Here is a 16,867-nt window from a genome sequence, read left to right on the forward strand (position 1 = left end):
TTTTCCACGCTTCCGGGTGGAATTGGCCTTACATTTGTAACTGCAGTTAACATTGTAAATCTCTAGCTCTTACGGTTTTGGCCACAGTATTGCTAATATATACTAACATATACTTTTCAACATATCTAGATACATATGTATGCGCATGAATACTTAATATATGTATGTATAATGGATCCGTGGAAATATATGTATGTATGTCTACGGTTATCTCATTGCCTTGCAATTGAAAAATATTTGTTGCTCTTTAAAGAAGGCAAAGAATATGTGACCAGAATACACACGCCCACGCTTATTTATAATTTATCACTGACTCGACATCGGCTCATTCCACTGGAAACAGAGCTCGCCTCTGCGTGTTAATGCCAAATGCGCCGCTGGAAGACGATCAAATGGCGGCCGATTTACTGGAAGGCCAAGAGCGTAAAGGGGAAGGGGGCGCAGCAAATGTGCAATATTTTTGCTCAGAGCTGCTTTAAAGATTCAAATCCAGATGCAGATGCAACAAGAGTGTGTGTGTGTGTGTGTGTGTGTGTGCGGCGAGGGTGACTGGCGTGAAACGGCAGGGAAACAGAGAAAAGGGCCCAAAGCAACTAAATGACTAAAATTAAACAAGAAAAACAAATTCATGATGAATGCCTCAAAAATGTGAGTTCAATTTGAAGGGATGATGGCGATAATAATGCGAAGCTGTGTGCAATGGACAGAGAACGAGCGAAGGTAAAACGGAACAACTAGAGACAGACACTGGAAATGCAGCAACAGCACGAAATGACGAATTCACAAGCGCACACACACACACACACAGAGACACACACACACGCACACACACATGAAACGACGGCAACGACCACAATAAAAACCAACGAAATAAATTAAACAATATGAAAAAGAAACACTGCACAGCGGCATACACCCAAAACGAGCTGGAATCGAGCTGGGCAAGGGGAATGAAAGGCGAAAGGCAAGGGGCAGGAGGGGGGGGGGGGGGGGGGGGGACAGGCCAAAGCAATCAGCGAGGAACGAGACAAAACCGCCACCAACGGCAGCAGCAGCAGCAGTCGCGGCGGCGGCGGCATCACAAAACTCGAACGACAAACAGACGGACGGACGGACAAACACAGACGGCAACTTTTTACGTGTAGAAACATTGCGAGAGGCAGCCAGAGGACGGACAACAGAAAATCCAACTAAATATCGAAATAACAAATCCGCAACTGAGCTGCGTTATAATAAAAGCAAAAGACAACAAAAACAAAACAAGCACAAAAATTGTATTTTAGAAACGAATGAGTGAAGTGAACTGCGCTGCGCTGCGCTGCTCTGCGCTGAGCCGAAATGAGTTGGATTGAGTGGAATGAGTTATTATAAACGCGAGTGAATGCAAACAGAAACTTAACTGGTCGACAAGTTGTCGAAGCGACATACACACACACATACATGCATAGCTAGACCAAAGTGCAGTTAGATTCCAGGGCGAATGTGTGTAAGTGTACAAGTTTTCAAACTGAAGAAGAGCGGCAAAGGCATCCACGCACTTTTCTATTATTTATACGCACACACATGCATATGTACATTAATATGTGTGTGTGTGTGTGTGTGTGTGTGTGTAAAACATAAATACTTCTCAATTTGCACAGTGGAGCAAAGCGATCGTCGCAAGGCAAGGGAGACGACGACGACGAGCCAAGGGGCATTCAACGCAAAACAAAAAGCGCAAAGCATATCCAACAACAACAACAACAACAGTCAACATCTATAGCCACAGCGACTGCGACTGCGACAGCGACGTTGGCAGCGCTGCGGGTCGTGTCATGCACACATTTGGTATACACACACACACACACACACAAACATATGTATGTGTACATGAAGGCATACACAAACAGAAAACATCGGCCAGGCCAGGCCGTGCCGGGTTGGGCAAGCAGCGCCAACGCCACGACAACAACAATAACAAAAGCAGCTAGCCAAGCAACAAGAAGAAGAATAAGAACAACAACAACAATAACAGCCACGGCAGCGAGACATAAAATAAATGAGCGACGCTGCCGCGCAAACATGTCTCCAATGATGTTGTTGTTGTTGCTGGTTGGCCTGCTCGTTCGGCCATTCGTTCATTGCGCCGCTGCTTCAATTTCGTTATTTTTTTTTTCTCTCAACGTTTCTTTCGCCGTAATTATTGATACATGAAAAAAATACAAACTGAAAACGCCGACGCCGAGTTGACGCAATAAATCCTATTGGAGTTGCAATAGCGCGCACACACACACACATGTGTGTGTGTGTGTATGAATGTGTGCAAGCAGCTAATTATTGCATTGGTCAGTAACTCGTTTAAGCATAGTAGAACAAGAAGCACAGCGAAAAGCTCTGCACTTGGCTATCTGCATCTCTTTTGCACATACATATATAAATGCTATGAAGTTTTTGATTAGCTTTTGTGCTTTGTCTAAATCTGTCATTTAAACAAGTTCATCAGCTTAGTATTGGAATTTTACAGTTAATGTTAATGGCAACTGTTAAACAGCAAAGCGCAGGCGAACGCTTACTGCGACGTTGGCGCTGACTGTGACAGCGACAGAGACTGCGGCGACACTTTGCTCGCGTTTTTATTGATTTGACAATTTTGTTTTGTGTGTATAACGTGCAGCAGCGGCAGCGACGGCGGCGGCGGCTTTAGATAACTGCAAATTGTACGTACACATGTATGTTTGTATGTATGCATGTATGGTTTGTATGTATAGCATATACATACATATAACAACAGCATCTCGCGCAACTGTGGACAATTTTAAATCCTTTTTGGTAGCGTCTTTTGAGGAACAAAAAGAGGCAAAGAGCGGGCATAGAGTTCACATACAACTGACAAAAGAATATACGGTGGCCAGGGTGCACACACACTCACACACACACACACACACACACACACACACTTGCACTGAGAGAGACACAAACGCACACACATGCCGCCTCGAGACAGACAGACAGAACTTGCTGCCTCTGCCTCTGCCGCTGCTTTGGGCTCTGCTCGCTTGGTTGAGTTCTCGCGCTAGCTTCGCTGGCTGCTTTGGATTTGGCCCAAACGATTTGGTTAGGTTTGGCATTTGTGTATCTGTAGCTGTATCTGTATCTGTATCTGTCGCACTTCCTGCGACCGACGCCATCAACGTCTTTTGGCCCATGCAATGCAATTTCTTTTGCTTTTGTTTTTGGTTTAGCTTTTTGCAATAATAAATAAATATCGAGTGGAGCGCACACTTTCTGCTGCTGCTGCTGCCTAGCTAACACTTTTGCTCCGCTATTTGATTCTCCCACTCAAACACACACGCACACACGGTCACACTCACATACATTTAATTTATTTCTGCGGCGCACAGGAAATTTTTCGTAATTTTTCTTAGCTTTGCCGCCCGCTTTTGGCATTTGGCATTGGTTTTGCGTTTGGTTTAGCTTCAGCTTCAGCTTTCAGCCGTCTGCCGTAGCTGTAGCTGTTGTTGCTTGCGCGACCGACGAGTTACCGAACTAAACTAACGAAACGACATCAACCAATCCAAGCCGAAGCCAAGTGCGAAGCGACGGCGACGGCGACGGCGACGGCGATGGCAACGGGCACAGGCAGTGGCAGCGGCAGCGACATCGACGCCGGCAGCAGAGCGCTGATGGAAACAACAACAACATTTGCCTTTAGTTGGGATGGGGTGGAGTGGGGTGCGAAGTGAGGGATAAAGAGGGGGAGCAAAATGACGATGACGACGACTGCGACGACGATTATATGAGAAAATTTATTCAGCATTTAACGAACGTGTTTGTTGCTGTTGCTGCTGTTTGAAATTGTGGGCGCAGCGCAGCGCAGTGACAGACAGGCTGACAGACAGACAGACAGACAGACGAAGGTGTCAGACCCTGGCGGTTGTCAGGGGCCAAAGTAGACTAGCAGTCACTCCGCAGAGCCATTTGTATTGTTTCAATTTCTTTTACATTTAAATATACATACATATATATTTTGGTGATGCGGTTGCGACAGCGGCGTCAGCGACGGCAGCGACGGCAGCGACGACAACGGCGCAGGCAAAGTCGCCCATTCAAGTGCTGGTAATTAAAATTGCTACAATAACTAAATCAAATGAGCGGTAGAGAGCAGCTGCGTGAGTGAGTGAGTGAGTGAGTGAGTGAGTGAGTGCGTGCATGCATGCATGCATGTTCGTGTGTGTGTGTGTGCATGTGGAAAAGGAACAAGTGAGAAATTAAGCAAAATGCATGGAGAAGCAGCAAAGCAACAAAAACTACAACACGCCAGGCGCGTGGAAGTGAGCAAGCAAATTTTGCAATGTTGCGGCTTGTGTTTGCTTGTAGTCGTCATAAGTAAGTGTGCGTGCGTGTAAGAGAGCTAGAGAGAGCGAGAGAGTGAGAGAGCGAGTGTAACGTAATATAAATGAGGCTGGCTAAAGGTGTTCGGGTGTAAGTCTGACTGTCTTCCTGCTGTTGCTGCTGCTCTTCGTTGCCGCCATGTTGCTTTTGTTGTTGTTGTTGTTGTAGTTGTTTCTGTTTCTCCTGCTGCTGCTGCCAAAACTTTTGCTGCGGAAATGCGTATTGCTGCTGGTTTTGCTGCTGCTGCTGCTGTTGCTGCTGCTGCGGAAGCAGCGATGCAAATTGTTGAATAATGTCAAGTAAAATTGCGCGCATGATAAATGGAAATGGTAAATGGACGAATTGTGAAAGCAGGCGACAAGATGCACCTACAACTTTATGCTTACATATACATGCGTACACACACATGCATACAAACATATGTATGCAAGCATGCACAAGACAGTTACGCCTCAATGCGTTGCTGTTAACATTGCTGCGCCAGGGGGGCGTGGCACAGGCGACAGTCTTTGTTGAGGCAGGCGTAAATATATATGCATGTATGTGTGTATATGTGCATATGCATGCTAGATAAAATGCCCCTATTTGTAGAGTGTGACTGCAGTCGGATAACATCTGATCAGCATCATTGTGTGTGAGTGTGTCTGTGTGTGTGTGTGTGTGTGCTGTAATACTCTCCAAAAAAGGGCATAGCTAACAGCAACAGCAACAACTACAACAAATAAATGCAATCGCGGGGCAGGTCAATGCGCAGCCAGCGACAGCGGCTGCAGCTAATGGAGCACTTTTGTTGCTGTGGCCAGTGGCCAGTCCAGGGCAGAAAGAAAAGTCAGCTAAAATCTAAATAAAATGTGTACACACTCATACCCATGCATATGCAAGTACACACACACACACACAAGCAAACACGAAACGGTAAGCATAATCAGGCAAGCCGAAGATTTGATACTCTTGTAACCATGCTCTGGAACAAGTTAACTAACCATAAGGCAGAGAGTTTAAATTCGAGAGGAATAGATATACTATGTATGCCAAATTGTCTACAAGGTTTAAATGTTGTATTTATCGAATATTGTTTTCTTTTACTTTTTGCTTAAAGCTGCAAGTTTCTATCTACTTTATGTATACATCTAGCTACATATCTATATAAATACTATCTTTAAATGTGTTTTCATTTATTATTTCTACTTAAAGTAATTCGACTATAAGAATACATTGAAAAGTGTGCGGCATTCTATTAAGCAAAATCATCTAGTGTTGAACAGCGTGCGAATTTTGACTGAGAGTGAGTGTAAATGTACCCCATAGATACTCTACTCTGCATATACAAATATATATTTATGCTCTCTCGTTTTTACTCAAAAGTGTTGTTGCATATTTTGGGTCAAGCATTGCATTGATTTCAACTTGTTCTCTTTCAATGAATCAAGTAACTATTTTGTAAAGATCGGAATCGGAACTAGCTCTATATGATTTCTTTCTGCTGAACAACTCGCAGCGACTCCGAATGTGTGAAGGGTATGAGGCACAGAATGTTTGTTGGACCTGAAGCGAACTGAAATGTAAAGGGCAACGAGAAGGGCGACAACGATGAAAACGCATAGTGCAACAACAGCAGTAGGGCGGGAAGGGAGGGGGAGGGGGGGGAGGGGGGTCAGGGCGGTTACAGACAAAGGCAGTGGCTGATGTCGAACATAGTTGGTTGGCTCGTTGGTTGCCTGGTTCGTTTGCTGCCTTGTTGGCGGGGGGGGGGGGAGAGGTGCACACAACAGGGACATCAGCAGAGGGCAGCGAAGGGAACTGGAGGCGGGGGGCAAAGTTGTTGCTGCAACAGCACCAGTAAAACAACAACAACAGCAGCTAAAGGCGAGCGTGCCAACTACAACAACAAGGATTACAATTCAAACTTGCTCGTCAGCCAGAGTTGCCACACTGCCCGCCTACCCGCCTGGCTGGCTGCCATTGCCGCGAGGCAGCGAGACCAAGCGGCGAGGGGGGCTCCAGAGGAGCTGTGCCATGCCGTGTCGTGTCGTGCCGTGCCGTGCAGAAGGTGGCATTGGCAGCAGCTACAACAACAACAACTGCAACAACACATTCCAAGTTTTGCTCTTCCTCTCTCCGCTATCCGAAGTAGCAGCAGCAACAGCAAACAAGAAGAAGAAACAGAAGAAGATGAATACACATGCATAAAAACTGTGCGAAAGAAAAAAAAAGTTATAAGTATGTGCGTGTCTGCTTGTATGCATGCATGTATGTGTGTGTGTGTGTGTGTGTGTGTGTGTGTGTGTGCGTGTACGTGCATGCATGCATGCATGTGTGTGTGTGTGAGTGTGAGCATCGTTCTTCTTCTGCCCGCGCTGTCGTCGTTTCTGTGGTCGCTTTGAAATGAAAAGGAACTGCGGCTTCTCCCGCTGCCGCCGCCGCTGCTGCTGCCGCGTCGCTGCTGCTGCGTCGCGCAAAATAAATGAGAGCCGAGCGCGGCCAAAAAGCAGCGCCCAAAGCAGAGCCAACAAAACGAGCGACGTTTTTGCTTTTGTTAATTTTCATCAGTTGAGCAAATGAGTGCAGCAGAGCCCACAAGAAAGAGAAGGGGGAAGGAGAGCGAGAGCGAGCAGTATAAATGCCCAGCCAAGGGCAGGAGGCGAAGGGGGGGGGGGGGCGGCAAGAGCCGCAGGCAAAGTTCCTGCTCGTTGAGTTTCCTCAAAGTCCAACTAATTGGCAACAGTTTGCAACTGGCAACTGATTACGAAGAAGAAGAAGAAACACTTCACGTCAAGGACATCTTGAAATTAACGGAAATTTAACTGTATTCATTTAATTTCTGATACGCATTTTGCAAAACCCAACAGCTGATCGAAACTCGAACTCGAATTCGAACTCGAAAAATCAGTTATCTTTCAAGTTGCCAAAGATTAAGTTCTTGCAAATCTTAAATGTTTAACATAATCTTCATTAAGAAACTAAATACCCTTGTAGAGGGTATCATGGTTTTGTCATTTCCCAAACTCATAATATATATAGATCGGAATACTATATCATATAGCTGACATTGGAATTTACTAAGAAACCTTGATCAAACTGGGCATTTATTGGTTCCATTATGAGATACTTATATATATATGCAAAATTTTATCAACATCAGGCAACTATATCATACAGTTGCTATAGGACAGATCGGTGGAATAGCATAATATAGCAAAATATGCTGTTATCAAAGATATTTGAATAGACTTCGCATTTTCATGCTGTGCTATTCTCAAATATCTACAAAAGGTAAATGTCCACAAGGGTATTAAATCTTCGACGTGCCGAAGATATCCTAACTTTCTCTTGTTTGTTTAAGAAGGTGGTTCAGGCTAACCACAAGTCGGGCACTTGCGACTCGAGCACTTTTAAGTTCTAGGATATTTTAGTCTACCCAAACTAGCTCAAGCTTTACTACTTAAGGGATATTTTATATGAACTAATTAAAGGCCCACCTGATAGATTCGAAGATACAACCTATTACGCGAGATAAAAGATGTATCTCAAATGAGCTTTGCCAATTTTTCACAGCTCTCGTATGACGAATCGGAAAGTCGACATCTGTCAGATAAATAAAGAATACAGGTATTCTCTTTAATTATCTGCCTGCACACCTGTAATTGGATGTTTCTCGCATATCTCAGCTAATAATAGACGATATTAACTTGTATTTGTTTTGTGTGGGCTCTATTAGAAAATAGTCTCAACGCCGAACTGCAGGACTTGCCAGTTATCCTAATTGACAGGTGAGTGGGTAGCATGACGTGCTCGTCAATTAGTTGGAACTCGGCCTGGTTGCTGTAACGTAACGTAAGTCTCCAAATGAAGAGGGACTTGCTCTAATTGCTAGCCGAGTCTGTTTCCCTCGACTGACATCTGCCCACATCTGTGCATTCGAGTTGATGCAACGTGCATTAATTAATTATTGATAATGTGCTCTGTGGGCGTGGCTCGTTTCGCCTGCCTCTTGCAGCTTTAGCTCAAGTGGGTGGGCATCACGGCCAGCCAGCCAGCCAGAGTTTCCCCCGCACGAGCTGCTCCGGGCAACTCATGCAAATTACAAGAATTTCCGCACACATCACACACAAATAGATACAAAATGTTGTCTGTCTGTTTGTCGTTTATTCTTCTGCATCGTGTGTATTCATCTAATGCAGCTAAAAGTGTGGCAAGGAGGTGGTAGTGGGTAGGGGGGGCTGCACATGGTGACAAACGCTGTCATGCTCGGCATCGTCTTTGTATAATTTGCACAATAGCAAAGAAAATGCTCGCTGCGCAGATACAAGATGCATACGCACAACATGCACACGCACAACACTAGGCAAGCGGGGGATAGCAGGTGGAGGAGGAGGAGCAGCAAGAGGCAGGCAGCAACAACATAGTAGAAGCCAAAGCTGGATCAGGCATTGCAGTTTGTGTGCCTGAAGAAGGAGCAGCTGCCCGGGCAACCTTCGTCGCATGCAAACACACAAGTTGCGGATACAGTATCCGCACTTATAGATACACACAGTCAGCCACATGTGCGAAACGAGCGAGCAGCAGCAGTCGCTCGTTTAATTCGTTGGATAACGGCCGTCCACGGCGTAGCCACATCCCAGTCACAGTTACAGTCGCAGTCGCAGTCACAGTCACAGTTACAGTCGCGGTCGCAGTTACATTTGCCACTTGCGCCCCGAGGCTATAAGCCGGATTCAATCCCACTCCCTTATCATGGCACACACACACGCTCACGCACACATAGGGTCACACTTGAACATTTGTCATGCCCATAATGAAGTACAGCGCAAAAGCTTTTGGGGTTGTGCCTTCCTTCCTCCGCTCTGGCCCTCACCCGCCAATCGTCTTTAGCCCTCCCTTGTCCAGGCAGCAGCAACAACAACAACTTCCACACAACAACAAGAAAAACATCGACAGTAAAGCGAGAGAACGACAACAGTTTTAGTTTATTTATTTATTTGGTTTGCACTTTTTCGTCGACTTGGTGGCAACTCTCACATAACCTTGCCAAGTGTTGTAAAATGCTCGCTGACAAGTCGCAAGTGTCGCCGTCCGGTTTCAGTATTGGTAAACGCTTGACTTTAGTTTAATACCCTTCGTTAGGCTCATAACAGATGTCAGCCAGTCGCATTATGGCCCAGCTATCAAAAGCAAAGTATCAGAACCTGTTTCTATGTCGTCGTCAGCATAATTGAATTGAAAACTAGACTGGAAATTCATGTAGTTAAATATCTGTGTTGATCCAAGATCTAGAGATAGCAAGGCACAAAAACTCAACCGAAATAAATTTGTGCATGTTATTGTTTCAAGTTTTCACCCATTTCACGATCGTGAAAGTTTAAATCTTTAGATACTATCTGGCACTCTTCATTGCCAAGTCCATCGAATTCAGATACATTTGGAATCAGAATTTTGATATTACTTTTTTCCTCTTTGACTCGCATTTTTCACCAAAAAGTGGTGGACATTGAGAAACGTGTGAAAAACTTTCAGGCAAACAGCGTACTCGGTTTTATATCTAGAGATGGGATTACTCTCTCTGCTCTTACATATTGAGAGATAACATATATTATACATTTTGTGGATGTATCTAAAAAAGGTTTGTTCATTTGATATGTTTCAAATGTATCTTAAAAGAAAAAAATCTATTTGTAGAGCGTATCTCAGAGCTTTCAAGCACTAGAGATAGACACAAATCCAGATTCCCTTTCCGATGCAAAAAAGTAATTTCTGAAGTCGCATATTCCTGCACCAGAAAATATTATTAGGATCTGGCTAAATACAGCTGATTTAAGAAGAAGCACAGCAGTTCAGGGTATATACCCTAGTCGTGCATACCCGATTCCAAGCAGACTATGTTTGTTGTTCGATTCGTACATGCATTCAATTACAATTCTTTAGGCAAAGACATTCAAGCGAATAAAATGCAATTAAATTGGCTAATTAAAAATGTTTTTGTAATTCACGCCGATAAAAACCAAAACAGAAAACGAAAAGAAACAAACAAATCCGACGAAAATGTACAAATCCAATGAAAAATTGTTTACCGTTAAAAGCGACGCCGACGCCGACGGCGACGCACACGTTACAAACGAAATAATTTGCGGTGCTTAGCGAGAGAGAGAGGGGGGAGCGAGAGCGAGAGTGTGATAAAAGGGAACAAGTGGGTGGCGGGGGAACTGCAATTCGCATTCATCTTTAGCATTTTGCAATTTACCGTTAGTTTGGCTGCAGCTGCACAGCATAAATTCAATTACTATCAATATTTGCAAAACGTTGCCAACAACAGCAAAAACAACAACAACAACAATGTGCAAAACAAATTTAATTTTCATTTATCCAACGACCCTAGCTATCCATCTGTCCGACTCTCTCTATTTCTGTCTCATTGTTGCTATCTCTTGCTCTCACACATTCGCGCGCGCGTGTGTGTGTGATTTTTTGCACTTTTAGCTTGCAGCTCAAATGTGTGTGTTTGTGTGCGTGTGCGTATGCGTGAGTGCGCCAAAAACAAATAAAATGTGTGCCTATGCATTACAATACTGGAGTATAGCACCCCGTTACCCCATCCCCTTTGCCCCCTTGCCACCTTGCCGAGACCAACATCCAATTAGTGGGCAGCCCCAACTGACATCAGTCAGAGCCAGTTTCGATTCTCACTCTCATTGTTCCAATGGGCCTCGCAACGTTTGCTTTTTATGGCCTCTCGATTCTGTTGCTGTTGCTGTTACTGTTACTGTTATTGTTGTTGCTGTTACTGTTACTGTTGTTGTTGCTGTTGTTGTTGCTGTCTGCATTCGGCATTTGCCATTTTGTGTCTTGTTGTTGTATGCCGAACTCTTCGCTTACGCTTATCTGCCATTAAACGACGCTGCTGTCGCTGCGCTTTACTTTGCTCTGCTCTGCTCTGGTTTTGCTTTAGCTTAAACATTCGTCGTTTCGATTTCGGTCGCCCGATGCCGTCGCAATTCCCGTTCCCATTCCATGTGCCCGCGCGCATCTCTCGAGTTGGAGCCCAAGGTGCAACATTGGCAACGGGCCTGGGCCGGGGCCAGCCAGACGCGGCGTGAAACAAATGGCTGGCACTCGCTAGCATACATACATATACAGCAAACTCTCTCACTGACACACACACACACACACACACAAGCGCACTTATGTATATGTATGCGACGCTGCTGCTGCTGCCGGCGCTGCTTCTGCCGCAGCCGTCGCCACCTGCCGTTAGGGGGCGCAGCATTTGTCGCCATTTATTTACACGATTAGAAATCGATTTTATGCGTTTGGATAATATTTCAAATGTATAAAAACACATACACACACAACAATAGGCATTGTGTGCGTGTGTGTGTGTGTATGCATTTACATGTATGTATGCATGTGTGTACATTCAATGTGTGTGTGTCGACATTAAAATGATTTATGTCAAACTTATCGGAAAGAGGGTTGCGAAATCGATTTATGCATGTGTGTGCGTATGTGTTGTATGGCAACACGCCCACATTAAACACCGCCCCTCTGCAGTCACATTAACCAATCCGAAGAATAAACAAACAAAAATCAAACTAAAAAGCTATTTACAATTAAAATTGACTGCACAACTAATTAGCGCAGGCGCAAGCAGCGAACCGTTAATATGCACTAATGCTCAAGTACAATCAAAAGGCTTAAGGCCCAAACACAAACTAAGCTCCCGTTCACACACACACACGCACACACACACACACAGTCACAGACTAACACAAGGCTAATTGATTAATAACTCGATTCGAAAATGAAGAAAACAAATACGTACAACTACTAGAAAAGAACACAAAGGTAATGCGCACTCATTTCCAGTCTGCGTTGGAGTGGGAGGGGCAAGTGTGAGATTGGACCATAAAAGAAACGAAAAGAAAGATGGCAAAATCCAAATTCAATCCACTCGGTGGCGCTGCGTGTCTATTCGTCTGTCCGGCATAGGCCAAATAGTATATGCCGTATACCAAACAACTACAATACACCCACATTGCCAATGTACACACACACACACACACACACACACACACGCTTCGTGAGCAAATCTCAAATAAAAGCAAGCAGAGTCAACGACGCGTCGCAACGTCGCTGCTGCTGCCGACGCTCCTCTGCGTTGATGGATTGTAGCCCACACTAATACACACGAGCAATACTCACACACACACACACACACACACACACGCACACGCGGCGGACCGAGAAAAATACACAATCCAGTGGAATCGTTTGGCCGGTGACTCTTTCGGCTTGTCTTGTGTTCCTTGTTCGCCCTTCGCTCCCCCTCTCTGCCCATACATGAGTGCACGTGTGTGTGTGTCGTGTGCCACTGCTCATGGCGTTCAGTGTCCCCGAGACCGAAAAGAAAAAAAATAACAAAACAAAAAAATTACATACTCTGCGGAACGAAACGAAATAGAAGGCAGAACTCTGCTTCTGCTGCTGCTGCTGTTTCTGCTTCTGCTGCCTGCCCGTTGCTGTTCTTCTTTTTTCTTTAGTGTGTATGTATGTATGTATGTGTTTCTTCTTCTGTCATTCTTTTTTATTGTTTGCGGCGGTTGATTTGTGCGTGTGTTAAGTTAAAATTGGCTCTCACGTTTCCTTCCACCATGTAACCGTTCCAATCTCTCAGTTTTTGAGGCATTCCATTTTTTTTACGGGTAACCCCTGCCCCTGCCCACTTTTGAGAGCAGTTCAATTCCCCTTGTGTGCCTGTGTGCTTTGTTTCGCATTATTGCAATAGTTGCCCATCCCCCCTCCCCCCTCTACCCCACCATCACAAGAGACCAACGACTTTTGCGAGCCGGCAAAAAGTGCGTATAAGAATTGAATTTGTGCGTAACACCCCACATTTTGGGGTAAAATTTGATGAGCAATGCGGCCGGATTGGCGTCTTGTGGAAAAAGTTTACCTGTAACACGTAAAACGCTGGTTAAGAGCCGCTGCGGCGCCGACGGCTGCTGTTCGCTTATCGCTGGCCCCTCTTTGTTGCGCACTTTCGTGTTTTGTTTGTTGTCTGCTTGTCTCACACACGTAAAATTGGGCGATTGCGTAGCTTTTGGCCTGTACGCAATTCCCAATTGATTTTCATCGCCTTTCCCTTTTGGCAAACAATTTTATACGCTCAATTCACTTATTCTTCTTGTTTCGCACACACACACACACACATATATATATATACACATGCATAAACACACACGTCGCTACGGAGCAATAATTTTCGCCGTGGGCGTTTTTCTTCTGCTTTGCCTTTGAAAAATTTCTTCCCATGCGCCGCTGTCGCAAGCAACTGTCACAAATGCAGCCGCCCACAAATGCCAGACATGCAGCGTTTTGCGCAAGTTTCCACTGCACTTAGTATGTATAATTTGTAAATTAAAAATAATGCTTACAGTTGCAACAAATACTTTTCGCACTTCTCACTGCCGATATTAAAACCGCGCGCGAACCGCACGACAACCGAAACGAAAATGAACCGATGCAATGCCATGGAAAATGAAATAAAATGGAATTGGATGCGTCGGGCGTCGAACGTCGGCAGCGCTGCCCGAAAGAGCGACAGCGTGAGCGCGAGCAGCGAGCAGCGAGAGTATAGAGAGTGCGACTGAGCCGACTTTGAGCATTTTTGTTGTTGTTTCCAAATTAAGTGTTGAGTTTATTTAACCGAATGAGCAAAAAACTGCGCTCAATAACTCTCAAGACTCAATATTGTACGTATGTATGTATGGCTGCATTCAAGCACTTTATTAAACAGAGGCTGTTAGCTGTTTGAGTGGAAACTCTTTTTGAGTGCATGTGTGTGTGTGTGACAATCTGTTGCCCTCTTTTAACCAAACTGAGATATGTTTATACCTTATGGGGTCAGAGACGTGTCCAGGTGTTACACATTTTATGACAAAATTATAATACCCTTAAAAGGGACTATCAAAGGGGTATAAGGCATAAATATGCACACTCAATATTTAAACACAATTCCAATTAGAACGCTCACTTATATGCTCAATATTAAAGATGATTCCAATAAGAAAGCGCACAATTGCATAAGTTTGTTAAGAGTTTAGGTTTAAGGTCTGGAGAGGATCAACACTTAAAAGTTAAAGGTGAGCGGATGCACGGCGAAGTAGCCTTTGCTCTTGGCCACCTGCGTGGAGAGCCGGATCAGGTTGTTGTCGTTGTTCACGTAGTTGCCATTGAGGATCTCCATGGCAAGGCGCAGCACATCGGCGCTGCCCTGGGTGCAGATGGCGTTGGCGGTCAGCAGCTCGTGATCGGCCAGCGGCAGGCCAATGCAGTAGGAGCGGGAGGCGCGGGCGGTGCTCGCCCACATTGCGTAAATTGCGGTGGAGATGTTGGCCAGACGCTGCAGTTCGCTCTGACGCTCCACAATCGCGTTGCCATGCCGGGTGAACATTATCTCGACGGCCATGTGAAGGCGCGCCACCGAATGCTCAATGCACTGTGCGGCCGCCTCGAGCGAGGGATGCACATGCTCGGCCAGCTGCATGCGCGTCTTGGGACTCTCCAAGCTGGCCGTGCTCAGGAATTTGCCGAATATGTGTCCGGGATGGAACAATGGATTGCGCGACTTGCGCACGCCCTCATTCATCCGTTGCTATACAAAGGAAATCAAATGGGAATTAGGCCAGGGAACAACATGTTCCAAGCTGCTCTCGCTACTCACGCCGGCATGCTGCAGGCCAGACAACGCGATGAACATGCTCAGCGTGCTCAGGGATTCGCCCTGCGTGCACAGCTGTGCACTGTCCCGCAGCGCCCGCTCCGCCGGCTGCCCGCTGTGCAGGCTGCCGGGTCCCAGAAGGCTCAGATTCTGCGTGGAAATCGCGTACAGCTGCTGCAGTGTGTAGTACTTGGTGATGGCGCTCTCGAGCGTCACATCCTGTCCATGGAACTCGTCCAGCAGGCCGGCCGTCAAATAGAGCATGCTCTCCATGGCATAGACGGAGCACATGCCCTGCGCCAGATTCACGCGCGTCAGCTCCAGATCTCTGCAAGGACATTTGAATTAAAATCTGTGTGATTCCTTTATGGTACATAATAGGTGCAGTCTAATCAGGACTCATTGATACGTGGCCACTCACTTGATCTGGACGCCGCACTGTGTTGTCTCCACGCTGAACGTTGTCAGCTGGTTGAGCAGCCGCTTGGACAGTGCGATGCCCAGGAGACTGCTGCGCAGACGGGCGAAGCGTACGAGCAGCTCCGAGTGCCGGTTGCCCTCGTAGCAGATGCCCAGGATCTGCTGCTCGCTCAGCTGCACCCTGTCGAAGTGGATGCGTCGCATGGGCGCCTCGCGGCAGCCGAAGGTCGCGTGCAGCTCGCCCAGACGCACGCCCGGCTGCTGGGCATCGACCAGAAAGAATGTGGAGCCACGGCCCACATCGCCGGGCACATTTATGCGCTGTGTCTGTGCCAGCACGAGAAACAATTGCCGTGTGCCGGCGGGCGCCACAACCACAAACGCCTTCTCGCCAGACAGCGACCAGGTGCCTGCGTCCGAGTTGTAGATGGCTTGTGTGCCAAAGAAGTCATCCTCGGGCGGCGTGTACTCGAAGATGGCGTCGGTGCCTATGAGCTGGCCACTGCCCAGGGCTGGCAGGTAGCGTTGCTGCTGCTCCGGCGTGCCCAGCTCGCGCAGCATGTCCACAACGACGCGATGCGACTGCAGGCCGAGCGCCAGGCTGGTGTGTGCCGATTCCGGCTCACTGGCCATGAGGCTGGCGCTCCATCTGTAACCCCTGCCGTCGTAGTCTGTGGGCACGTTCAGCCCGTACAGGCCGAGCTGTTTCAGGCTGTCCAGCGCCAGCTGTCCGGGCTGTTCCTCCGCAAAGTAATTCTTCAGCGGCAGCAGCGCGTTCTGCAAGCTGGCCATCTCCTCGCGCGCTATGACCTCTGGATAGCCGAGCAGCTCCTTGTCCGTAATGCCCACAAAGAAGTTCTTCACCAGCGGTTCACGTGCCGGCAGACCCTGCTGCTCTGCCGGCGACACCTCCTCCGGTGCCTGTGCATTGCCACCCCGCGGCTGTGCATGGATGCTGCTGCTGCTGGCGGTGGTTGCTTTGCTGCCCGCTCCGCGTGCCAACCGAAATGTTCCGCTTTTGCTCTGATTCTGATTCAATAATCTGACGGCACGCGAAAACAAATTGTAGCGCATCTTGAATTAGGTAATGTAATGTGCAGCGGCAATAGAGATGGGCAATCCATATTTATATTTACGTGCGCGCTAGCGCAAGTAACCGATAGTATCGAGTAACTGAGTGCCATCGTTGTGACATGTTTTGGTATTTAAATACAAATAACTTAATGTACGTTATTTTTGCAAATAAACATAGTGACAAACGTAACACAATTTTGTAGTATTAAACTTGCTTATAAGCATACGATAATTCGAGCGCCACAATATTGCTCATCTCTAGCTGCACTAATGCACCATCGCGAGCTA

General features: G+C 46.5%; 2 protein-coding genes across 5 annotated transcripts in view; both read right to left on the reverse strand.

Annotated features, from left to right (window-relative positions):
• The window catches only part of tou (bromodomain adjacent to zinc finger domain 2B toutatis), a 46,841-nt gene extending 32,957 nt beyond the window's left edge, over positions 1–13,884 (reverse strand). For 2 of the 4 annotated variants that reach the window (XM_070210130.1, XM_070210129.1), the window contains exon 1: positions 3,355–3,532. The gene's annotated coding sequence lies outside the window, so the exon portion shown is untranslated. Of the gene's footprint in view, positions 1–3,354; positions 3,533–13,318 lie in introns of those variants that run through there. The other 2 variants (XM_070210132.1, XM_032435953.2) reach the window with 2 other exon arrangements.
• Positions 13,885–14,122: 238 nt separating this feature from the next.
• On the reverse strand, positions 14,123–16,626 carry Egm (acyl-CoA dehydrogenase family member enigma). The gene is made up of 3 exons (XM_002050091.4): positions 15,507–16,626; positions 15,089–15,413; positions 14,123–15,019 (listed from the first exon to the last, which is right to left on the reverse strand). Exons 1-3 carry the CDS (start codon positions 16,577–16,579, stop codon positions 14,495–14,497), a joined length of 1,923 nt encoding a protein of 640 aa, XP_002050127.1. The 5' UTR covers positions 16,580–16,626; the 3' UTR covers positions 14,123–14,494.
• Positions 16,627–16,867: the final 241 nt, after the last annotated feature.

Source organism: Drosophila virilis, chromosome 5, assembly GCF_030788295.1.
Source record: "Drosophila virilis strain 15010-1051.87 chromosome 5, Dvir_AGI_RSII-ME, whole genome shotgun sequence".
Taxonomy (NCBI): domain Eukaryota; kingdom Metazoa; phylum Arthropoda; class Insecta; order Diptera; family Drosophilidae; genus Drosophila; species Drosophila virilis.